This window comes from Stenella coeruleoalba (assembly GCF_951394435.1).
Source record: "Stenella coeruleoalba genome assembly, chromosome: 13".
Classification (NCBI taxonomy): domain Eukaryota; kingdom Metazoa; phylum Chordata; class Mammalia; order Artiodactyla; family Delphinidae; genus Stenella; species Stenella coeruleoalba.
The window spans coordinates 14,132,195-14,157,092 of record NC_137159.1 but is presented as its reverse complement, the minus strand read 5'-3'; the positions used below and the strand labels follow the sequence as shown (position 1 = coordinate 14,157,092).

The 24,898-nt window shown below is 46.9% G+C and overlaps 1 protein-coding gene across 3 annotated transcripts in view; it reads right to left on the bottom strand.

The window, feature by feature from the left end:
- REEP1 (receptor accessory protein 1) overlaps positions 1 to 15,298 on the bottom strand; it is a 110,652-nt gene extending 95,354 nt beyond the window's left edge. For all 3 annotated transcript variants that reach the window (XM_079940490.1, XM_079940489.1, XM_079940491.1), the window contains exon 1: positions 15,004 to 15,298. In XM_079940490.1, coding sequence (XP_079796616.1) covers positions 15,004 to 15,035 — 32 coding nt within the window. In that variant the 5' untranslated portion in view covers positions 15,036 to 15,298. The remainder of the gene's footprint in view (positions 1 to 15,003) is intronic.
- Between the last annotated feature and the right edge of the window lie 9,600 nt (positions 15,299 to 24,898).

The following is a 24,898-nucleotide window of genomic DNA, read 5'->3' as shown; positions in this document are numbered from 1 at the left end:
CTGTTCAATGGAAGAGAATAAAGAGCTCAGAATAGACTTACACATCCAGGGAAACTTAATTTATGACAGGGCTGGACATTGCAGATGTAAAGAGAAAGGACATACTTTACAATAAACGGCGCTATTGCTTTTCCTTATGGAAAAAAATTCTGATGTGGACATCATATACCAAAATCATCTCAAAATGGATTAAGAGGGCTTCCCTGGTGGCGCAGTGGTTGAGAGTCCGCCTGCCGATGCAGGGGACACGGGTTCGTGCCCCGGTCCGGGAGGATCCCACATGCCGGAGAGCAACTAAGCCCATGTGCCACAACTACTGAGCCCGCGTGCCACAACTACCGATGCCCGTGCACCTAGAGCCCGTGCTCCACAACAAGAGAAGCCACCGCAATGAGAAGCCCGAGCACCGCAACGAAGAGTAGCCCCCGTTCTCTGCAACTGGCGAAAGCCCATGCGCAGCAACGAAGACCTAATGCAGCCAAAAATAAATAAATAAATTTATTTTTAAAAAATAAATAGGGCTTCCCTGGTGGCGCAGTGGTTGAGAGTCCGCCTGCCGATGCAGGGGCCACGCCTTCGTGCCCCGGTCCGGGAAGATCCCACATGCTGCAGAGCGGCTGGGCCCGTGAGCCATGGCCGCTGAGCCTGCGCGTCCGGAGCCTGTGCTCCGCAACGGGAGAGGCCACAACAGTGAGAGGCCCGCGAACCGCAAAAAAAAAAAAAAAAAAAGGATTAAGAAATTAAATGTGAATGAAAAAACTATAAGACTGCTAGCTAGGAGCAATATAGGAGAATAGCTTCATGATTTGAGAATACCTTCATGATTAGGTAAGGTTTGCCTAGGACACAAAAAGTATAAACTATAAAGGAAAAAAACTGATAAATCCATTGCACTAATATCAAGAACTTCTGTTTATCAAAACACACCATAAAGAAAATGAAAAAATAAACCAGGGACTGAGAGAAAACATGTGTAATGCATAGTGACAGAGGATTAGCATCTAAAGTATTTAAAGAACTCCTACAAATCAGTAAGATAAGGACAAGAGAAAAACTGGCAAGATTTGAACAGGCTCTTCACAGGAGAGAGAACATGAATGGGCAATAAACATATGAAAAGATGCTCAATCTCATTAGTATTCAGGGAAATGCAAATTAAAACTATAATGAGATTCCATTCTGTACCCACCAGACTGGCAAAACTTCTAAAGTGTGACAATAGCAAGTGATGGTAAAGACATGGTACAACTGAAATTGTATATGTTGCTGGAGAAAAACGATGCTGGATAGCGATTTACGATGAACAAAATGTGAAGGGGACCTGGCAGGCCAGATATCAAGAATTTTCATAAAAGTTATGGTAATTAAGACAGTGTGGTCCTGGTGCAGGGTCAGACCAATTGATTAACGGAACAGAATACAGAGCCCAGAAACAGACCCACACATCTACGAAACTTATGTTATTTGGTCAAGCGAAAGATGCATACACCCTATGGCTCAGCCATTCCATTCCTAAGGAAATCTGTGCACCAGTGCGCCAGGAATCACATATCAGCATGTTCACTGCAGAAGTCTTTTCTTTTCAAGAGCAAGAGAAAAACAAAAATTAGAAAGAACCCAAATGTCTGTAAACAGTGGTATATTGATACAATGAAGGTAATGTTCTATTTCTTAAACTGGTTGGTGAGTAAAAGGGTATTCATTGTATTATTATCCATTACTGTATACCCTAACCACTTCATTGTAATCTTTTCTATTGGTGCAATAATTAATTTTTACAAATCAAGGAGAGTCTGGAAATGGAGACAAAATAAGATGTTAGAACATCAGAGTGTTTGTTTTTTTTTTTTTTTTTGGCTGCACCGGATCAAACCTGAACCCTTGGCAGTGAAAGCGAGGAGTCCGAACCACTGGACCGCCAGGGAATTCCCCCAGAGTGTTCTTTCTTTAGGCTCTTCTTAACTCCCCTCAGCTTGGTGGCAGCAGGGCCAACAGCCATGGGTTTAATGGGCTGAATAATGGTCCCCAAAGATGTCTAGGTCCTAATCCCCAGACTCTATGAATATTACCTGATATAGCAAAAGAGACTTCGCAGAGTCTCAAAATTAAGGATTTTGAGATGGGAAGATTATCCTGGATTATCTAGGTGGGCCCTAAATGTAATCACAAATGTCCTTCTAAGAGAGAGGTAGAGGAAGATATAAAGACAGAAGAGAAGGCAATGTGACCATGGAAGCACAGACTGGAGAGATGCGGCCATAAGCCAACAGCCATCAGACACTCCAAAAGCAAAACACGGATTCTCCACGGAGCTTCCAGAATGAAACACTTCTGCTAACACCTTGGTTTCAGCCCCCCAAAACTCATTTCAGACTTCAGGCCTCCAGATCTGTTAAGAGACTACATTTCTGTTTTAAGCCACTAACTCTGTGGTTCTCTCTTCCAGCAGCAATAGTAGACTAATACAGTGGATAAGGATGCTCAACTAATACAGTGGATAAGGATGCTCAACTTTACCCATCTCTTTGTCCCTGATTGTATTCACGCAGCACATCCTCTCCTCTGCCTCCTCTTCTTTCTCAACATTGGCTGCCACGGTGTCTCCCAGGCAGAGACACAGCAGTGGTTTAATCTCCTTTCACACATCAGATGTACCACTTCCCCTGTGAAAGGGCTCCTCCCTACAATTTCCAACCAAAGCCAGAAAAGTCGTTCACACACACCCACAAAATAACCACCCAACGGAAAGAACACTGGCCCGGCAGGAAGGACACTGGAATCCAAGTCCAAGTTCCCCACTGACTGGCTATGTGAGCTCAGAAACTTCTCAAAGATGCAATTGGAATTCATTCATCTCTCTATCCCTGGGGCCCAGTGTATGCTTGGCACAAAGCAAATGGTCAATAAATGAGCAGCTAATCAATGAATGGATCAATCGAGCAATGAATCAATAAATCTCGAACAAGGATAGAAGGCCTGAAAAACAGAATCTTTCCAACAACTCGTATCTCTCTTCCTCCACTATAATAAGGGAAAAGATTAAAATCCTAGAGTTTCAGAGTTGGAAGGTCTTAGGGTTGGAAGCCAGGGGCTCATTGCCTCACTTTAGCACCAATTACTAGAAAACTCTTCCTTCTATCATGACAGGAGTTTGTCTTCTAATCGCCCACGAGTCCTAGTCCAAGCCTCTAACCACATAAAACAAACCTCTTTCTTCCACATCAAAATACTTTCAGAAATTGGAGACTTGGCCTCAAGTCCTAGCCTAGCCGATCATGTTACTGACCTTGATGAATGACCTAAAACTAAACCCTCATGCCCCATCTTCCTTGTCTGTCAACAAGAGCCTGAAATCACTAAGAGCCCCTCTAGCTCCAAGAAGCGGGGTGGAAAACATCACCCCCTTAGTGTTCAATCCCTCATCATTTCAAACTATCCATTGGGTTTTAAATTTTAATACTTTATTTTTTACTTTAAGAATTGCTTCTTTTCCCGTGGGCCCATTCCTCTCCCTGCTCCAGCCCGACACCTGCTATTTTCTTGTATGTTCTTTACTTTTTCATTTTAGAAAGATTTATTCTAAGGTCTCCAAGTATTAATAGTTACTTTATATAAATAATCTACAATTAATATAGGTATGCTATTTACCTATTTGTTTATTTATTTCTGGAGGGCTAATCCTGCCTTGTAGTGTTTGTTAACTCCTGCTTAGGAGCGGGGTTCGTAATTTTGGAGTATGAATTCATGTGCTTTGGGGCTAATTCTGTATGATGTGTATTGAGAGCTCTTAGAGAGACTGGATTAATTTCTGTCAGATGTCCCAGGAGTTACGCTGGCCCAAGACCAATGTTTATGTTAATCTCTCAGCTAAGGGTACGCAGACCGTGCAGAATGTGTTAAACCCCAAATCCAGATGAGGACAGGTCCAAAAATGGTTTCAAATTCCCAAGGGAGATTTTCCCTCCACCAAGAACCCTGGGCAAGACAGACAAGCTTCACTGTCATCTCTCAGTGCTTGGGGGTCTATGCTTTTACTAAGGGTTATGCTGCAGAATCGCCCTTCAAGTCTGAACTTTATGCCAACGTTCAGCTCTGACTTAATACCCCACAGACTCAAGGCCCCTCTTTTCTCTATTGAGATATTAAAACCAAGTTAGGCCAATCCTCCAGTGTGGTATATTAAAGATGGCTGCGAACTATTTGCTACCCCACTCATGGGGAGGTAGTCTAACCCCCCTCTCTTCAAATCTAGGATGGCCTTAAGTGACTTGTTTGGCCAATAGAATGCAGCAGAAGTATCATCCTGGGACTTCTGAGACCAGCTCGTAAAAAGTCTTGCAGTTTCTATCGATGCTTCTTGGACACCCATTCTTGCAGTTCTGAGCTACCAAGTAAGCAACTTGACTATCCTGAGGCCTCCATGCTGGAGAAATCACATAGAAAGACCAAATGAAGAGGGCTTAAAACACACAAAAAGAGACAGCCAGGGCTTCCATGGTGGCGCAGTGGTTAAGAATCCGCCTGCTAATGCAGGGGACACAGGTTCAAGCTCTGGTCCGGGAAGATCCCACATGCCGCGGAGCAACTAAGCCCATGCGCCACAACTACTGAACCTGCACTCTAGAGCCTGTGAGCCACAACTACTGAGCCCACATGCCACAACTACTGAAGCCCGCGCGTCTAGAGCCCATGCTCCACAACAAGAGAAGCCACCACAATGAGAAGCCCACGCACTGCAACAAAGAGTAGCCCCCACTCGCCGCAACTAGAGAAAGCCCGCGTGCAGCAACGAAGACCCAACACAGCCAAAAATAAATAAATAAAAATAAATAATTTCTTTTTTTAAAAAGAAAGAGACAGGGCTTCCCTGGTGGCGCAGTGGTTGAGAGTCCGCCTGCCGATGCAGGGGACACGGGTTTGTGCCCCAGTCCGGGAGGATCCCACATGCCGCAGGAGCGGCTGGGCCCATGAGCCATGGCCGCTGAGCCTGCACGTCCGGAGCCTGTGCTCCGCAATGGGAGAGGCCACAACAGTGAGAGGCCCGAGTACCGCAAAAAAAAAAAAAAAAAGAAAGAGACAGCCAGTCTGCCACTGCCATTTGCATCATCCCAGTTGAGACCCAGACATCATGGAGCAGAAATGAGTTTTGTGTTTGGTGTCCTGTCCAACTTCCTGACCACAGAGCCAGGAGAGATGATAACAAAACGTCTGTTGTTTTAAGCTAAATCTCAGGGTAGTCTGTCGTGCAGCTGCTACAGTACTGGTTTACAGCCTTGCAAAATGATTCCCTCTCTGTTTTGTCTCCTGGCAAATTTACTTACTTAAAAGCTCTGCTATACTTTTAGGGGATCGCTGTTGTATTTCATGCAAGATTTTTAGAAAAATGTTCAATTCAGTTTTAGTAGGGAGGGGTTTCAGACTATATAGTTTTCTATACTGCCAGAAATAGAAATCAAATCTTTCAATTTACAGATGAGAAAATTGAGGCTTAGAGAGGTTAGGTTACTTGCCATGGTCACAAATCAAGGTTCTACAAACCTAGGTTTAAGAAAGGATCTTCTAACCCCAGAGGGAATACAAAGTCATCATTCGTATACATTTTAAACATGTTCTATGAGCTTAGAACTGCTGGGAAAAACGGCTGTGAACAAGATAAAAGTCTCAAACGTCATGGAGAACAAATCCTAGTGGAGAGACAGACCAGAAACAAGCAAGCAAAAGAATTAGAAGCATAGTTTCAGGGAGGGACAAAAGCACAGAGGTGTGGGTGGGGTGTATCTTGGAGAAGGTGGTCAAAAGAGGCCTCTCCTGATTAGGTGACATGTAAGTAGAGACCTAAGTGGAAAGAGGGAAAGGGCCATGCATGATCCAGGGCAGTGTGTTCAGGGCAGAGGAGACAGCAAGTGCAAAGGCCCCTGGGTGGGACAAGCTTGTCGCCTTCTAGGAACAGTGAGCATGATGGGACTGAGCGAGTGAGGGGGGAACAGTACAAGGTGAGGTCAGGGCAGTGGGCAGGGGCCAGGCCTTGCTGAGTCTTGCTGACAATGGTAAGGAGTCTGAATTTTATTCTTAGTGTGACGGGAGTTCTTTAGACAGTTTTGTTTTTTTTTTTTGTGGTACGCGGGCCTCTCACTATTGTGGCCTCTCTCGTTGCGGAGCACAGGCTCCAGACGCACAGGCTCAGCGGCCATGGCTCACGGGCACAGCCGCTCCGTGGCATGTGGGATCCTCCCAGACCGGGGCACGAATCCGTGTCCCCTGCATCGGCAGGTGGACTCTCAACCACTGAGCCACCAGGGAAGCCCTTTTAGACAGTTTTTAAACAGCTAAGACCTACTTTATGGGTTTTTAAAAAAATTTTTTTTCCTTTATTATATTTAATTAATTAATTTATTTATTGAAATATAGTTGATTTACAATGTTGTGTTACTTTCTGGTGTACAGCAAAGTGATTCAGTTATACAAATATATATATTTATTCTTTTTCATATTCTTTTCCACTATGGTTTATTATAGGATATTGAATATAGTTCCCCTGTGCTATACAGTAGGTCCTTATTGTTTATCTATTTTATATTTAGTAGTTTTATGTTAGCCCCAAACTCCTAACTTATCCGTCCCTCACCCCCTTTCCCCTTTGGTAACCATAAGTTTGTTTTCTATGTAAGACCTATCTCACATTTTTTTTTTTTTTTTTGGACGCGCCATGCAGCTCGCAGGATCTTAGTTCCCCGACCTGGGACTGAACCCGCGCCCACAGCAGTGAAAGCGCGGAGTCCTAACCACTGGACCACCCGGGAATTCCCCTATCTTACATTTTAAACAACGTCGACATTGGAGAGATGGGAGTAGAAACAGGGAAAGCAATTAGGAGAGTTTTGAAATGGTCCAGGAGAGCAATAATTTGGGGTTGGAACAGGGCGGTGGCAGTGGAGGTGGGAGTTGGTTGGGCAGGGAGGGTTTGAAGGTAGGGCTGAGAGGACTCACGGACACGCCCGGATCCCGCAGCACACAGTGTCTGGCATGAAGCATTTACAGAGCCCACTGGGTCCTGTGACTTCCTCAGGAGGGACATCTAGGGACCAGTGGTTCTTGGCCTCATGTGCTCATGAGAAAAAGTCCTTTCATGTTCCTGTAAACCCACCGTGAGTCCCCAGCGTGAGTCGACTGTGTTTCTCCAGCTTCTTTCTCACGGTGGGTTGTAACCCACCCTCTTGAATAGCACGAGCTGCTCACCGCAATATCCTGTCTGACGGGCATTGTCTTGGCGGTTTAAACCCCAGTTGCAGCAAAACTAAATTTTACATAGATCACGGTTCGGCAGCCCACTTGTGAAAGGTTCGTAGTTGGGCGCTGGGTTGGTGGAATCCAGTTAGGCTATTCAGAACTCATACAAATCAGGGTTGGGACCTCTCGGAATCAGAGGGATGAACCACAGTCCAGCACAAATGGATGACTTGGGATTGAATTCCCATTTACAGCCAATAGTGGGAATATTAGGCAAATCCATTTCTGTTCATTTCGCAGGGGAGATGATGACACCCTGAATCCTGACTCAGTGCTTCTCAAGTTTCATGGGGGTCTTGTCAAAATGCAGATTCCCCGGGCCTTGGGTGGGGCCCCGGATTCTGCATTCCTAACTAGCTCCCGGTGATGCTGATGTGGTTGGTGCACAGACCACTCTTTGAATAGAGAGGTCCTGACTCATTCGTGAGCCAACATATACTCATTGGGCACTTACTACCCATGAAGAGCGGAGAGGGAGACTAAGAAACAGATGTGGGAAGTAAAGGCACAAACCACCACGTCACAAGGTACAAAGTCACAATGCCACACCAGGGCCCCAGGAACAGAAATCTTTCTTCAGTTAGGGGCCCCAAGGGAGGTTTCCTGGAGGAAGGTAGATGGAGGCCAACATGGAGAGTGTAATGACAATAGTAGGGCACCTTCAAGGTCTTTACCCATGGAATAGCATGTCCTCTGCAATTGCTGATTTCTCCTCAAAATTAAGACTTCCTTTTAAAACTCAAAAACAAGATAATGAAAAGAGGTGAAAAGGAGAGTGAGAGATTTTTCTAACATGAAGAGGTAAAGGAGTGTGTTAGGACTGTCCCAGTTGCAAGAAGAAAAAAAAAAAAAACACCATCGTACACCAACTTCAACAGAAAAGGACATTTATAGGTTTGCAAAGCTGGTTAGGATTCATTCATTCAACATATACGGTGGTCACTGGGGCTGTTCACAGACGTTTAGTCAGACTGTAATTCTCCACCCACTTGAATTCAGGCTTGGTTATATGATTGTCTTGGGCTGATGATATGTGAGCAGAAGTGACACGTGTCACTCCCGGTTAGAGGTCCTTAAGCGCTGGTGCGTGACTCTCCATCTTTCTTTCCCTACTCCAGTGAATCCTGGCGCCTTGTGCTGCAATGATAGCGCCCTAAGACAAAGAGGCCTCAGTCAGCCTGAGCCTCTGGTGATGACAGTAAGCAGGTTGCCTCTGCCAACCCACAGCGCACAGGCAGCGTAAAGCAAGAAACCAACCTGTGCTGTGTCCAGCCACCGGGATTTGAGAGCTGTTACCGCAGCATAGCCCAGTCCATCCTCACCACTACAATAAATGCTTAATTAACACAAGCACTATTCAAGGCCTTCATTCTAGGATATGGGACAGATCAAGGCCTTAAACGAGGAGCTGCAGGAACCGGGGCCTGAGTCACCAGAATCAAGCCAGCTCCCGGCTCTCTGTTTACCTCTGCTTTGTCATACTTCGCCCCTTTGGCCACCATGCCTTCTCCATGTGCCAGGCAGCCACCAGTGGCCCCACCTTCACATCTTTCCAGCTCTGGGTCCCATAGGCAAGGCTCTCCTCTCCCAGCTTCAAACCAAGACACCCTGGGGAAGGATCTAGGGGTTCCATTTGGGCCACAGACCCACCTCTGGACCAATCTCTGTGCCCAAGGAAATGTGTCGCTAGGCCTGAGTCCCTGCCCACCTCCATGGTTGAGTGGAGGGTGATAGGATGGGGTATGTGACCAGAGGGGAATGAGAACTGCATTTGGAAGCCCAGAGTACCATCCACAGATCCCTAAAGGAGGTGGAAAGGATGTGAGTGCACAGGTACATGAGAGCAGCCAAGGTAGAATGTAACTGAGCTGCGATGGGTGAAGGGCAAAGGAAAAAGGGAAAATGTGGCATATGTGTGGTCACCCTAAGAGGAAAGGAGCAGACTGGAGAGCCACTGGCTGGACAGCTCCCTGTGCTGGCGTCAAGGAGGTACCTATGGCCTAGAACTGCCAGGTGACTGACAAAGCCTGGTGGGGGCAGGGTGTCAGGAGGGGATGTGAACTCAGTTAAAGGATGCTCCTCCTGTCTACTAATTTAGGGAAGCTTCTTAAAACTCTGACAGTGGGACAGACCTTCTGTGATCAGGAACAGGCCGAGTTTGGGAGAGCAAATACTTAAAACTTTTAATTTTTTTTTTTTTTTTTTTGGCCACACCATGCGGTATGTGGGATCTTAGTTCCCCGACCAGGGATTGAACCAGCGCCCCCTGCAGCGGAAGCACAGAGTCTTAAACACTGGACCACCAAATAAGTCCTGGGGGAACAAATACTGAGCCAACATGTGTGCCCCCGTTACCATCATCCCTGCACGAATAATTCAGGGGTCTCCTTCCCCACTGAGCCCAACTCAGCTTCACACCCCATCTCAAGACAGGTCCCAGGCAGCCTCCCATCAATTAAAAGAGATAAAACCTACTAGCCATCCTGGTCTAGGTGCACATGCCATGCTTGAGGGCCTGTAATACCAGATTAACTGTCACGATTCCTTCAGACACCCCTACTGTGTGCCAGATCCTTGGTCCTTTATATTTACTTTTTCTCTAAAATCAAAGGGAAGGCCCTGGGTGTGACTAAAACAACCCAGAGGGAAAACAGTGTGCTTCTATGTGAAGATGGATGAGATCTGAGAGTTCAGAACAAACCCGTATATATGTAACTATCCATCTTCCAATCCGTCAGGGCCTTCCCAAGGCCCTGAAGTGAGAGGAAAATATTCTCTTGGCCCAAATGCAAACCCCCTCCTGTTGGTTCTCGGAAAAATTCCCACAGACACCAAGAATCCTGGTAACTGGTTGGGCATGTGCACAGCTCATTGTTGGCAATAAAACTGCAAAGGTAACATATACCCTGACTACTGCATGGCCAAGTCTACCCCATCCCCAAGCCTCTTGAAATCCCTTGGAAAATACACACACACACACACACACACACACACACATACACACACACGACACACATACACAACACAAAATGGCAGCCTCACTAGGTGGCTACTGAGGGTCTGACCCGCCTTCTCTCATTCTTCCCAGGGCTCTTCCGCCCCCCCCCACCCCCCGACAATACACACTACAAAGAGGATAGCTCGCTTTAGAAGGAAGGGGAAAACTGAGCCATTAATAACCAGGTGAGACCCTCACTTGTCAGCTACCCTTGAAACAAGACACAGCAGGACGAAGTGCACAAAAGCTACTTCCCAGCAGGCAGCCAGGATTAATAAACAAAGACCAGGGCAGAAGAACAGCAGCGAAATCTAGGTTGATGTTTTTCACTTCCTTGAGGATACCGCCCCTGTTTATAAATAAAAACAGTGCATGTAGGCCGGCTGGGGGACTTGAGGGAAAGGAAGGGGCCCAGAGGAGCACTGGCTCTTGGAATTATTAAGACCTCCAAGATGATGCTGGCCAATAATATTGTATCATAGACCGGGAGCAGGGCCCCAGCGTAGGTGCAAGTTGCCCTCAGGATTCTGCAGGCGGGTCAGACCAGCACTTGGACTAGAACCTAACATCTTTCCTCTCACAATTCAACTGAAACAGTCACCCAGCTCCTACCCTGTACCACACCCAGTGCCAGGAAAGAAATCATCAACTAACCTGAACCCTCCATTAACAGGATCATTTTTCTGCATTCCCCTTTTGAAAGCAGGCCCCAAAGAAAGGTAAGTTTATGTTTAAGAGTGTATGTTTTTTTCTTTTTTTTCCATTTGTGTTGCAACCGTTGAGGAACATCTTGAGGACAGCCCACATTCCTTCCAGGCTTCTCTACATGTCCATCCCCGACCCAGGGCACAGAGACTTCATGCTCGAGACAGTCCTAGGACTTAGCTAGATCTTCAGCTATCAACTCAAGACTGTTTTAAACATCAGACTCTACCTTCCAAAAACTAACATTTTTTAAAGATGTGCAATGTGGGAAAATGACATTTTCCGGCATAGCTATTGGTTACTTATGAATTAGGACTCTCTTTTTCCCCATGCAGTGAGTTGGAGTTTGGGTCTACTAACCCAGTAAGTGGTGGGGAGCTCTGGATCCATTTAGCCAACATCCTGGGCCTCAGCCAAAATTCTGTCCAGAGACAATGAGGCAAACCCTGCTCCTTGGAATAAATGCTTCAAGATAGTGCATTCTCCCAAGAAGACACAGAGCGACCTCTGTATGCCCGCTCCAATGCACAGTTTGAAATGCTTCCACACCTAGGCCTTGAGTTGTTTGGAAAGAAAACAAAGTATTTTAAAGGAGGCGAGCAGACCAGTCCTAAATGAGCTCCCATGTTCCATGCAGATATCAACCAGGTTTCAACAAGGCCAGCCTTGCCACTGCACTAATATTTCTTCCTTAATTCTTCCCAAGCTAAGCCAAGGGAGTTAGGAGGAAGACAGCTGGCAAGAGAGCAGCGTCTCAAATTGGTTCCCATCCCAACAGCTTTGCCCAGTGGGCACATGCCTGTCCCGATGCCCACTAACCTCTGTCCCCAGGGGATGACAATGACCAGCTCCCCTGCTTATCCTAAGGTCTCTGATCTCACTCAACACAACCAACTGAGTGCACTTGAAGTGCCAGGTGCTTCAAAAAAGAGCCTTGGGAGGGGGCGAGAGGTGGGAGGGGGCAAAAAACGACCACCATTGCCCTAAAAACGCTCACAGTCCATGGCAACACAGTCACCATCACAGCTGGCTGTCCCCAGACACCATCAGCTTGTCTTGACGCCTCTGGTTGGAAGGAAGACGCTCCCCCCACATCCTCAGAGCACAGTGACAGGTCTTCCTTAAATGTTCTTTGATGGGACAGAGGCTTACGAAACCATGAAAAGATTGCTTATAGGAAAAGGGACCTGTGGACAAAATCATAGGATGCCATACTAGAGGTCTCGAAAGCTTGAAAGAGATCAGTTTAGGTCAAGGACAGGCAGAGGTGGAAAGGGCACTGACCCCCAAATCCAGAGCCTGTGTTCTTCACCAGCTCACCTCGTGTCCTTGGGCAAAGCACACTCCTCTGCAGTTTTACAGATGAGGGGAGGACTGGCTCAGTGGTTTTTATTAGCAGTAAAACCCATGTAGTTTCCAAATTATATTTTATATAGAACCCCAGTATATAAAACAAAGAAAAGGAATCAGGGCTGGGAACCCAGAGCCCGCCCACTCAGGCTGAGTGGCCTTCAGGGAAGCCAGTTGGAAAACTGCAGGAATAATGTCTGAAAGCCCCTTCCAGAGCTCTTACAACCTCTCTCGGAGGATGGGAGGGAACACTCATTGACTGAATGTCCTCTGTGGTACTTGGCAATTTAGAAATCACGTATCATCGAAATCTTTGCAACAGTAAAGTGAGATTAACTAGGGCTTGCGAACTAGGATCTCCTGTGATCTGAGCTGTGAACTGGGATCTGTTGGCAAGAGGCAGAAGTGGGATTTGAATCAAGGGTTTTCTGACTCCAAACATGGCATTTCTACTCTTTGCTAAGAGGTTTGTGGAAATTTGGGCTGAGTCGATAATTTCCTTGCATGGTAAATATAAACATATGTGCATATATGCCTAGGGAAACACAGCTTGACGAATATACTTCTCAAAATTTTCATCAGCTATCTCTGTAAGGGAATAGTGCAGATGATTTTCCATCTATGGACCTACATTTTCTAATTTTCCTATAGTGAACAGGTATGATTTACGCAAAACAGGTGCTGCTTATTAAAATGGTTTTAACAACTCACAACTGACACATCCATGTTAGGTTTCTATACAGAATTAGGGGCTGAAGGGATAGGTCCTATCTCTGACCTTTTGGAGTTGATAGTGGGAATAACAACCCCAAATCTCACAAATTCTCCCTTGGAGCACAGGGTCCTAGGCTGACCTGAGGGGCAGTTCTCACGGTCATTTAAATTCTCTGAAATGCAATTCTTCACTTCTGGGGAGTGTGGTTGTTTTAGAAAGTAACTGCTAGTCCCTGAGACCCCACCCAAACATATGTTTCTCCCCTTCACCCCTCTTAGTTGTCTAGTATACAGGGGGTGGGTGCTAATAAAATTAAAGACGGTCACATGGACCCCAGACCAGAAACCCTGGGTGCTCAGTGTTCCAGCCCCAGCCCAGGAGGACCTATAGGGAGTGAGTCCTCCAGCCTGGCCAACTCAACTCTCTGGCCCACCCTGAGGCACCCCCACTCCCCCCCCCCAGAAGCCACCTGCAAATCTGACAATCAGGGCACTACTTCAGGAGAAAAAAAAATACCACCCGGAAGGCAAGACAGGCCTTGATCAGGCATGAGGCGGGGCCAGCCGTGCCAGCCACTTCCCTGGGTTATTCATGCCACCTCTGCCCGCAGGAATCTTCCAAACATTTAACATGCTTCCTCTAGGTACAGCACAAATCCCCAGCAGGTGGCAACAGCTGTGGAGAGGCCAGCAAGGAATGAATGACTTGGGGGCCGAGAGGGACATACACTGGCCTTGGGAAGAAAGCTCATAATGGTGGCCAGGAGACAATGCTGAGAATGGCTTCAGAAGGCTACCCTGACCGGCTTCTTTGAAAATCAGGCAAGAAGGGTAGGAGATGGGAGGTGTTCCCAAACGTGGGGAGTGATGGCGCACAATCAACCAGAGTCGGGAGCCCCTCTTCCTCAGACAAAGAAAAAGCCGGAATGGTACCACCGGCTCCCACACCCCAGAACAATTTCACCCCGGCTCCCCAAGCAGGTGGCAAATCTGTCCTGACTCAGGCAAGGATGGTTAGGAAAGGAGGGGGACTGGAATAGATGGCCATGTCTACCTCCAAAGGAGAACAAATCCACGAGGGAAGGAGCTCTTCAAAGGTCCACTCGGCTCTGGGGCTTGACAGAGCAAAACGCCCCCGCGCCCACCCGCAATGGCTTCACACAAGGCCTCACCCCAGATGACTCTGCGCTCTCCCGCAAGGCCTGGCAGGTGTCATCGCCACCGTCAGTGTGGCCGTCTGTCACTTGGAAATTTCCCGTGAATTCCCGGAGATGCCCGTCTCTATCTCTCCTTCAAACGCCCCGCCCAAGGAATCAGACAAGGGGACGCGGGGCGGCTACCCCAAGATTCGGGTCTGTCCTCCTCCGTCCTACTTGCCTAGGCCGCTGTCCATTTGAGAACCCTAAAAAGGAGGAGTATTTTTCAACCCCCTTAGGAGCCCTGCCTCCAGCTCTCCGCCCTTCTCCGCGCCGATCCCTCCAGGCAGCGCCCCAGGCTCTTCTGGGCTCTGTCATTTTCACCTGACAAAAGCGTGGCGGCGGGGCGCGGCAACGGGCGACCCCAGGCCAACATTTCTTCCCAAGGAGAGGGACACGTGTCCCCGCGGCGCACTCACTCGGGGCCTCGGCCAAGCCCACCAAGCGGGGGAACAAAGCGGCCGGGCGCGGCTCGACGCGGACCCCAGCGAAGCCCCGTGCGCCCCCAGCCCTCGCGGCCCCGCCCGCCGGGCCCCCGCGCCCGGGCCGGGCCCCGCAGGGCAGCAGCCGCGTTCTGTGCCGCCCGCTCGCCCGCGACCTCGGCACCTACTGTACCTGCTAAATTTAGCGGCCGCCGGGTATTAATAGCCGGAACGACCGGGGCGGGCGCTGCAGGGGCACGCGCAGCCCGGGGGCCGGGGGCCGGAGAAGGAGGGGAAGGAAGGAAGGGACGCGGGGAAGAAGGCCACTTACACCACCAGCCTGGAGATGATCCACGCCACCATGGCGGGGGGCGGGCGGGCGCGGCCCGGCGGCGCGGCGCGTCTCGGATGCTGGCGGCTGCGGCGCTCCGGGCACGTCTGTCCGCGCACGGCCGCCGCCGCCAGACTGAACGCGCCCGCCGCCCTGCCCGGCGCTGGCGCGTCGGCGCAGCCGCGGCACGTTCCGGCGGCGGCGGCTGCCCCAGCCCCCCGGGGCACGGCGGGCCCGCGGCGATTGGGCGGCGAGTCGTTCGGGCACCAGCGGGGCCCGCCCCGCCCCGCTTGCCCCGGGCCCCAGGCTGAATTCGGGAGGTTCCTCTGCGCGCCCCGGTGCCCCCGCCGCTCACAGGGGACCCTGAGGTGGTCCAGTCGGCAAGGCAGAGACCCGGGGGCCGCCCCACCATCTGTGCTCCAGTGGGGAAACTGAGGCCTGGATCTTGGGAATCTGTCTCCACCTGTTCTGACTCAGATACAGTCATCCCTCGCTCTGATACGGATACTGCGATAGCCTAATAAGGGACTTCACTGTATCCAGATATGACCCCTCCAGTTGTCCCCCACAAGGCATTATCTGCATAAGAAACAAATCTGGGCCTGTGTCTCCGCTAGTTAAAATTCTAAAGAGTCCCTACGAGATCTTGTCCCTGCCTGCAAACTCATTGCCACCACCATGCCCCAGATACCCCTCTAGCCCTTTTCACTTCAGGAATTTGGGACCTGGAGAAGCGCTGTTCCCTCTCCCCTGTTCATTCACTCCATGCCTCAGATAAAGTTTATTGCCTAAGGAAAGCCCTTCCTAGATGGCTGCTCAGCACTTCTGTATCAAAGTGACTCAGGGGTACGATCTGGCTGGGAGGAAGGTAGAAGCTGGAATTGCCTAGTGCCGGTGCCCTGCGGAGCCATTTTAGAGCCTTAAGCAAAAGGGAAAATGTGCATCGTATGCCCGTTTTTAATGTGTTTTTTAAAATATTGCATCGAATGTGATTTATCTTGATTGCTGCATTTTGTGGCACTCCCTTACATTTTGCCACCGAGGAGAGCGCCTCACTCTCCACACCCTAATCCTGGCCCTTATTATATAAGTGCTGCCTGGTACATTGTTTCCTTGTGCTCTTGAAAAACTTTTGTCCACTGCCCCTGGCCTTGGTTGCTGCCTTCCTCACCACCTCCATGGTGCCCTCTCAGAGCACTCTCCTCCTTTGCTAATGCTGTGTCATGTATAATTCAGTGTCAGATGCGAGCGGCACAGGAAAGAGCTAGCTCGAAGCCTTCTTTAAAGGAACCCTGCCCAAGACAGCTTCCTAGCACAGGCAAGGAGACCTCAGACCTGGGCGGAAAGAGGCTGGAAATGTACCTTCAGAGGTAGTAGAGAGAGAGTGGGTGTGATACAGGCTGAAGAAAGACCTTGCCCACAATAAAGGGACAGCAGACAGAACATCCTCTGTGATAAGGGGTCTCCAAAGAACCCATAAAATACGTAATACAGTTGTTGTTGTTGTTGTTGTTAATGCTGTTTTGACCCAGTTTTGAGGCCCATCAGGGACCGGTCAGTTCCCCTTCTTAGGCGGCCAAATAAGTCCACACCCCACCACCTGCTTTATCAGGCTCTCACACAGGCCACCATACGCCTGGCTTATCGCCCCAGGGCCGGGTACCAGATGGCCGGGGACAGCTCCTACGCCCTTGAGCCCACTGAAATTATTCAAATTAGCCAATCCTGAACCTGTTTATCCTGCCTTGCTTTTTCCTTCCCGCAGAAACCACAATTTCCCTCTGTCTGCCTGCCTCGTAAGCCACCCCAGTGTTTACAGTGAGTGGCCCTACATGGCATGCTGTGTTCTGTCCAGGGAACCGTGAGCAAGACAAAACTGTAAAAGCTTCTGCCTCCTCTCTCCCGATCCAGCCTCACCATACCTTCCCCAAGGTAATATGGTGGAAACAGTACCCGGCAAGAAAAAGCTTGGAATACCTACCTACTAGGCAGATCAGGACAGTACCAATCAAACAGGACCTTCTTCCATCCCCTCCCCCCAACCCCAGGTCAGAAAATGCTGTCAGTGATGCTAGGTGGGGGGGGGGGGGAATTGGGGGAGGGGGAAACTGTGGTTCAAAGAAAGCCTTTGGGTGGGAAATTAGAGGAGAAACTGGTCATGTGCTAGTTCTGTGCTGGAGATGCCCCCATTCCTATGAATGAAATTCTTGGGTTTGTCTATTGCACACAACTGGACATTTTCATGAATGAAATGAGACCGTTCATGGGATTAAAATATCTGGAACTCTTTCTGTTATCTGAAGAGGACCAGAAAACTAGTGGGACCAACCAGATTTCACTCAAGGGTTGTGGAAAGAACATGTTCAACAGTGCGAAGCATTGACGGGCACAGAAGGGGAAAGAACAGAGAGAAGAAAGTTGCTTTTCTATTTCATTCTATGTCTTTCAGGGTAACTGTTACACATATTACATATCTCCATCACAGACCCCTTCTAGTTTGTCCTTGACCCTGGAAAACATCAGGCCAGGGAATGGATACAGCCTTCCAGACAATGCGACTCCTAAAGCCGTATCAGCGGGTTCACTTTAAGTTATTTTTCACGTGAACTGCTGTTCACGCGGGTGCTTACGATCTGTTTCCACCCTGTAACCTTCCCCTTTCTTCTGGGAAGATCTCTCCATTTGCATTGCAGAATAGTTCTACCCATACTCCAATCTCTTTTTTTTTGTTTGTTTAACTGAAGTATAGTTGATTTATAACGTTGTGTTAATTTTCCAATTTTTTTTTTTTTTTTTTTTTTTTTTGCAGTACGCGGGCCTCTCACTGTTGTGGCCTCTCCCGTTGTGGAGCACAGGCTCCGGACGCGCAGGCTCAGCGGCCATGGCTCACGGGCCCAGCCGTTCTGCGGCATGTGGGATCTTCCCGGACCGGGGCACGAACCCGCGTCCCCTGCATCAGCAGGCGGACTCTCAACCACTGCGCCACCAGGGAAACCCAATTTTCCAATATTTTAAGTGTCATTTTCTCACAGGTCCTTACTACCTCGATTGGCCATGGGTGAGCACTGGACATAAGCTAGACCAAAGTTCTCCCCTAGGATTTCTAAAGTTGAAAATAGGAAAAAGACACTTCCACTTTCAACCATTTATACGAAATTCCAGTCAAGACAAAACCTTTTGCTCTACAAATTCTAGCTGCTTGTACCTGAACTATCAATAGTAACAGAAAATACGTCAGTGTTGCCCAGATGCCAGGAATGGGGGAAGGGAATTGACTGGAAAAGGGCAAGAGGGAACTTTTGGATGATGAAAAAATTCTATATCCTGATTGTGATGGTAATTACCAACCATATACATTTGTCAAAACTCACCAAATTTTACACTTGAAATTGGCGAATTTTATTTTATGTAATTATATCTCAGTAAAGCTAATCTTTAAAATTAGAAAAAAAAAGTTTAATGTGCTATGTGAGGCTCAGTAGTTCTAGGAAGCCATGTTTTTTATTAGTCTTTTTCTTATTGATTGATTTAAAATTTTATATATTAAGAAAATGTCTTTCAATCCACATTAAAAATGTTTTTTTTTTTCCAGTTTGTCGTTTTTTTCCTTCAGACATTGTTCATGGTATTTTTTTCTTTTCAAAGTGTTTGGGGCTTCCCTGGTGGCTCAGTGGTTAAGAATCCGCCTGCCAATGCAGGGGACATGGGTTCAAGCCCTGGTCCAGGAAGATCCCACATGCCGCGGAGCAACTAAGCCCGTGCACCACAAATACTGAGCCTGTGCTCTAGAGCCACAACTACTGAAGCCACGTGCCACAACTACTGAAGCCCGGGCATCTAGAGCCTGAGCTCTGCAACAAGAGAAACGACCACAATGAGAAGCCCACGCACCGCAACGAAGAGTAGCCCCTGCTCGACACAACTAAAGAAAGCCCGTGTGCAGCAACGAAGACCTAATGCAGCCAAAAATAAATTTTAAAAAAATTTTGTAATTTAAAAATATTTTTAATTAAAAAGATCTCCTCAAGCTTTCTGCTGTTGTGGTTTCAATTTTAATTTCACACCTTTTATCTTACAGTCTATCTGGAATTTATTTTAGTGTATGAGTTAGCTGATTGTCCTGACACTATTCATTGAATAATCCACGATTTTCTCCCTTACTTCGAAAGACCATCTCTATGATATACTCTAATTGTTATTATATCAGGGTCTATTTCGGGACTCTGTTCTGCCCATTCATTCATGAGTTACTACCAAACAATTTTAATTAATGTAGCTTTTTATAATATATTTTACTATTTGGTAGGGGTAGTCCCTCCACTTATTTCCTGAATTTTTCTTGTTATTCTTGCCATTTATACTTTCATAAGACTTTAGAGCCGTATTTTTCATTTCAAGAACTTCTGGTTGTTATTTTTAATTGTTATGAGGTAAGATTTGTCAATTAATTTAGTGAGAATTTTTTTCATTACAATATCTAGCCTTCCTGTTTGAAAGCAAAACATCCTAGACACTTCCAATGCTTCATCTGGAAATGAACAAAAATATAAAGTGATCTGATTCATGGCTTGAGGAAAAACTCATTGTATTAGACATTTTGGACCATATAAATAATTTTTTTTACTGTATACAATTTTTTGCCTTAAAGATTGCTATTGATATGAAAACTCAACATAAGGTACAGATAAACCAGAAGTGGTTTACCATGAAAAAAAACAAAAAAAAACGAGTTTTACGGCCTCTAATTTTTTCCCTTTTCAGACGCTAGGCAGGACCCTAGCAATATAGTCACATGATTACATGTGCAAAAGTAAAATATTTTAATTAAGATCTGTTGGAGTGGCTAATTTTCCCACTCCATCTCTCAATCATGCTTCTCCTTGTACTGAGTATTATCCAAGTGGTCAAAAGCATTTTGGGAGCTGGCAAAGTGAAATTGAATTGGGAATACATTTTGTTAGGGTTTGAAGATATAGATTTATGGACTTGCAGTCATTTCCATGTCTAGCTTAAGCTATGGCTACTCTCCACTGGAGGGACGGCTTCCAAGAATCCTCCTATTGCCCTCTGTGCCGACACACCCAGCTTCAGACACAAGGGTACAGGGCTAAAGATTGGTATGATCATGGTATGAATGTGTCCTACAGCCTTGCCCCTGGAAATGTTTGGATAGTGACAGAGAAATAGGTTTGAAATGTACAGAGCCAAAAATCTAGTCTGTGACTATTCTTCCAATCATTGGCTGTATAAAATTGTAAGTGGAGGATTCAGTTCTCATCAGTGCCAAGACCAGGAGGCAGAGAGAGCTAGGGACCTGGGAAGTAGATTTATAGGAACAGATCAGCTAAGGCAGAAAGCAGGTCCCTGGCCTCTCTTCAAGCAGTGTTGGGCACCTGCAGCTCCTGCACCTGCTAGGTCAGAGGGTATGGTCTGCCGGCTTAAAGGTTCAGGTTGAGAGGCCATGAGCACAGGAAAATGCAGGGAGTCAGGTATTAGCTCAGTACTTTACTGTTTCATAGCGGAAGTGACGCCACATGACTTCCAAGGCCAGGTCATAAAAGACCATGTAGTTTCTGCCTTATCTGCTACTCATTCTTGGAGGACTGAGCCACCAGGCTCATAAAAGAAACGTGACTACGCTGAGGCCGTATGTAGGTGTTTTAGTTGACAGTCTCAGCTGAGCCCAGCCTTCAAGTCATCCCAGCCCAGGCACCAGATAGGTGAACACAGGAGCCTTCAGAGGTCTCTAGCCCCTAGTCATTAGAGTCACCCCCAGCCATTGGAGTCTTCCCAGCTGAGTTTCCATATATATTGGAGCAGAGACAAGCTATCCCACCGTGTCCAGTCCAAATTCCTGACCCACAGGATACATAAGTATAATAAAATTATTGCTGTTTTTTGCCACTAGTTTGCGGTAGTTTGTTACATGACAATAGACAGATAACCAGAATGCCAAGTGAAGCTCCAAGTGTAGTAGCAAAGTTGGGATTTGAACTCATCTTTCTGATTCTCCAGACCGTGAACTTTCTACATCACCAGTGGTTCCTGGGAACCAGTGCCCGGCAATGACAGCATTTTCAGTGAGAAAAATCAAGGTAATATAGTGCATTTTTCATAAAGCTAACATATGCCATTTAAAAGACCATCTCTTATTCTGAGATTGTCTTTTATACCTTTGGGGTTCTTAATATGTCCTTTCTTTTATGACATAATGGTGATAGCAATTAGTGGTTGTTATTTTACTAATATCCTTCCTGGCAAAGTAAAAAGCTACCAAACAAATATCATTCCCTTCAGTTCCTTTTTTTTTTTTTTTTTTTTAAGCTTCGCTGGTATTTGAAATTCGGAAGTCCAGGGGCCATTGCTCTGTCCTATCCCCTGAGTATCATGGATTCAGAGGTAGATACACTGGAAACTTGACATTGTTGTAGGGTTTCATGTTTTCTTTGGTTGTTCCCTCTTCCCTTATAGAACTAGCACATATGTTGGTTTATAATTTATACCCCACCTATTTCCAAAAAGGATTCAAGGCAGCAAGACAGTTTTTCCCCTGGCATACCCCCAGATTCTTATAATGGTTACTGAGTCAGATGGGGCCCTTCCCCCGGTGCCGACAGGATTCAAACAGCAGAAGTGGGTGGATGAGGGATGATCTTGTGCTATCTATTGCAGACAGAGCTGCCACATTGCTACGTGGCAGAGCTCAGCAGGGAAAGGCAGAGATTGAGACCAGGGCCCCTTGGCCCTCGTCCTGGCCCAGCCCCCAACCGTGGGCTGGCAGCGGCAGCTTCTTCTGTTTCCTGACATGCGGTTCTTCAGACGTCCATCTTTAGGCTGTAAAGCTTTGACTTAGGCAACACCTCTTCCCTTCAGGTGACTGTCTGCTGTTGTCACCCCTCTTTATAAATGGTCACCTGTGGTGGGACCCAAAAACTTTTGGGGAGGCTAGTGAAGCAGAGGAATTAAAAGTCTGATCTCTGGAGGAAGAGTGCCCAGATTGAACCCTAGTTCTGCCACTTACTAGGTATGTCATGCCCTTGGGCAAGCTGCCTTACCTTTCTGTGCCTCTGTTTCCTCATATGTAAAGTGGGGATACTAATAATAGTACATACTTCATGAGGTGGTTGTGAGAATTAAGCACTTAAACCAGGGCCTGGGAAAGGCAATTTATAACCACAATGAGGGGACTTCCCTGGCGGTCCAGTGGTTAAGACTTCACCTCCAAATGCAGAGGACGTGGGTTCGATCCCTGGTCAGGGAGCTAAGATCCCACATGCCTCGTGGCCAAAAAACCAAAACATAATACAGAAGCAATATTGTAACAGATTCAATAAAGACTTTAAAAATGGTCCACATCAGGCTTCCCTGGTGGCGCAGTGGTAGAGAGTCCACCTGCCGATGCAGGGGACACGGGTTCGTGCCCCGGTCCGGGAAGATCCCACATGCCGTGGAGCGGCTGGGCCCGTGAGCCATGGCCGCTAAGCCTGTGCGTCCAGAGCCTGTGCTCTGCAACGGGAAAGGCCTCAACGGTGAGAGGCCCGCGTATCGCAAAAAAAAAAAAAAAAAAAAGTCCACATCGGGCTTCCCCAGTGGCACAGTGGTTAAGAATCCACCTGCCAATGCAGGGGACACAGGCTCGAGCCCTGGTCCGGGAAGATCCCACATGCTGCGGAGCAACTAAGCCCGTATGCCACAACTACTGAGCCTGCACTCTGGAACCCGTGTGCCACAACTACTGAGCCTGCGCTCTGGAACCCGCGAGCCACAACTTCTGAGCCCGCATGCCCCAACTACTGAAGCCCACGTGCCTAGAGCCCGTGCTCCACAACAAGAGAAGCCACTACAGTGAGAAGCCCGCACACCACAATGAAGAGTAGCTCCCGCTCACCGCAACTAGAGAAAGCCCGAGCACAGCAATGAAGACCCAATGCAGCCAAAAATAAATATAAGTAAATAAATAAGTTTTTAAAAAATGGTCCACATCAAAAAAATCTTTAAAAATAAAATAAAATAAAACCACAATGAGATAGCCCACCCACCCAGGAGAACGGCTAAATTTAAAAAGAACAACAATACCAATTGCTGAAAGCAAACTCTCAAAAGCAAATGGAAGTCTTGTGCATTGTTGATGGGAATGAAAAATGACACAACCACTTTGGAAAACATGTTGGTTGTTTATAAAATGCCAAATGTTTTTAAAATTCCATTCATAAAATAAAATGTACACATAAAGTGCATAAATACGAGATGATGCATAAGTCTTTACAGAAAAAGAAATATATGTTTACCAAATGGCCCAATATACATTTACCTCCTGGGTATTTTACCTAGGAGAAATAAAAACATATGATCACACAGACTTGTAAACAAATGTTCACAGTAGCATGATTTGTAACAGCTAAAATACGAAACAACCCAAATGACCATCAACAGGTGAATGGAAAAACAAAATGTGGTGTACCCATACAATGAAATACTACTCAGTTATAAAAAGGTATGATCTACTGACACATGCAATAACATGGATGAATCTCCAAAAACTTTATGCTGAGAAAAATAAATAAAACCAGCAACAAAAGAATACATACTGTGTTATTCATTTATAGGAAATGCTAGGGAAGACAAATCTAATCTACATTGACAGAAAGCAGATTGATACTTGTACAGGGTGGAGAGAGAAGACTGACTGGGGGAGAGAAATGTTCTCTCTACGTATATTGTGATGGATGTGGCCTAGTATATGTATTTTTTAAAACGCAACGAACCATACACTTAAAATGTATGAATTTTATTATATGGAAATTATACCTCAGTAAATCGATTTTTTAAAATCTACCTATTTGTATATAATATGATGCTCTAGCTGAAACTTGGGCTAAGGAGGGGAAGACGGTTGTAAAGTTGGGGAGAGTGAGAAGGAGGTAGAACCCATGAGCGTGAGCTGAAACCCACAAGATTGGACAGCAAGCTGTGTCCGTCACTCACCACCTCCAACCCTGATGAAGGGTATCCTGCAGGAGAAGCTGGCATTCTTTGTCACGGAGCCTAGCACACAGCTGGTTCAGCAGTCAGGGAAACCGAAGGAAGAAGCAGGGCGTGGTGGAGCCCTGCAGGCCTGGATGCTGTCCCAGCCACCAAGGTGAGCAGAGAAGCAACAATGTGCAATAAAAGCAACTGCCCTGACTTTCCATGTGCGAGAAATAATGTGGCTGCTGCTTCAGCTCTGCCCTCCAGATCTCACGAGAAGTCTCCTGTGGCCCAATTCAGCAGAAGCATACAGGGAAGGAAACTCTGCGAAATGCAGTTCAGGCCAGCCAAATTGACACATCACAAAGCCACCCTAAGTTTGCAGTTTCATGACTTAAAGCCGGTAGGTAGTTATGTAAGTGTTCTTACATTATTCTCTCTATTTTTTTGTGTGCCTGAAATATCTGATGATAGTTTAAATGTTCCTCACAGCTGGGGAATTGTAATCATGTTGGTTGTACCTGCCCCTGACCTCTACAGCCTATACATTTAGAATCATAGATGTGGCCACTGAGACTCCAGGTCACCCAGCCAACAAAGGGTGGCGCCGGGACCCAGGACTGCCTTCCATGCTCTTTCCTCTAGATCAGGCTGCCTTCAGCAGACATGAGTAACTTCAAGAGGTGGTTGCTACAGTATCTATCTTTTTACCTAGTTTTCTTGTTTGACGTCTGTCTCTTGTCACTAAAATATTAACTCCATGAAAATAGGGGCATTTGTTCATTTTGTTCACTGCTGTATCCTCAGAATCTAGGACAGTGACTGGCACACAGCAGGTGCTCAATAAGTGTTTGTTGAATGAATGAATAAACGTTCTAAGAGAATTATGTTTCTCACATCACATAAAAGCTTTGGATACATTCTTGTT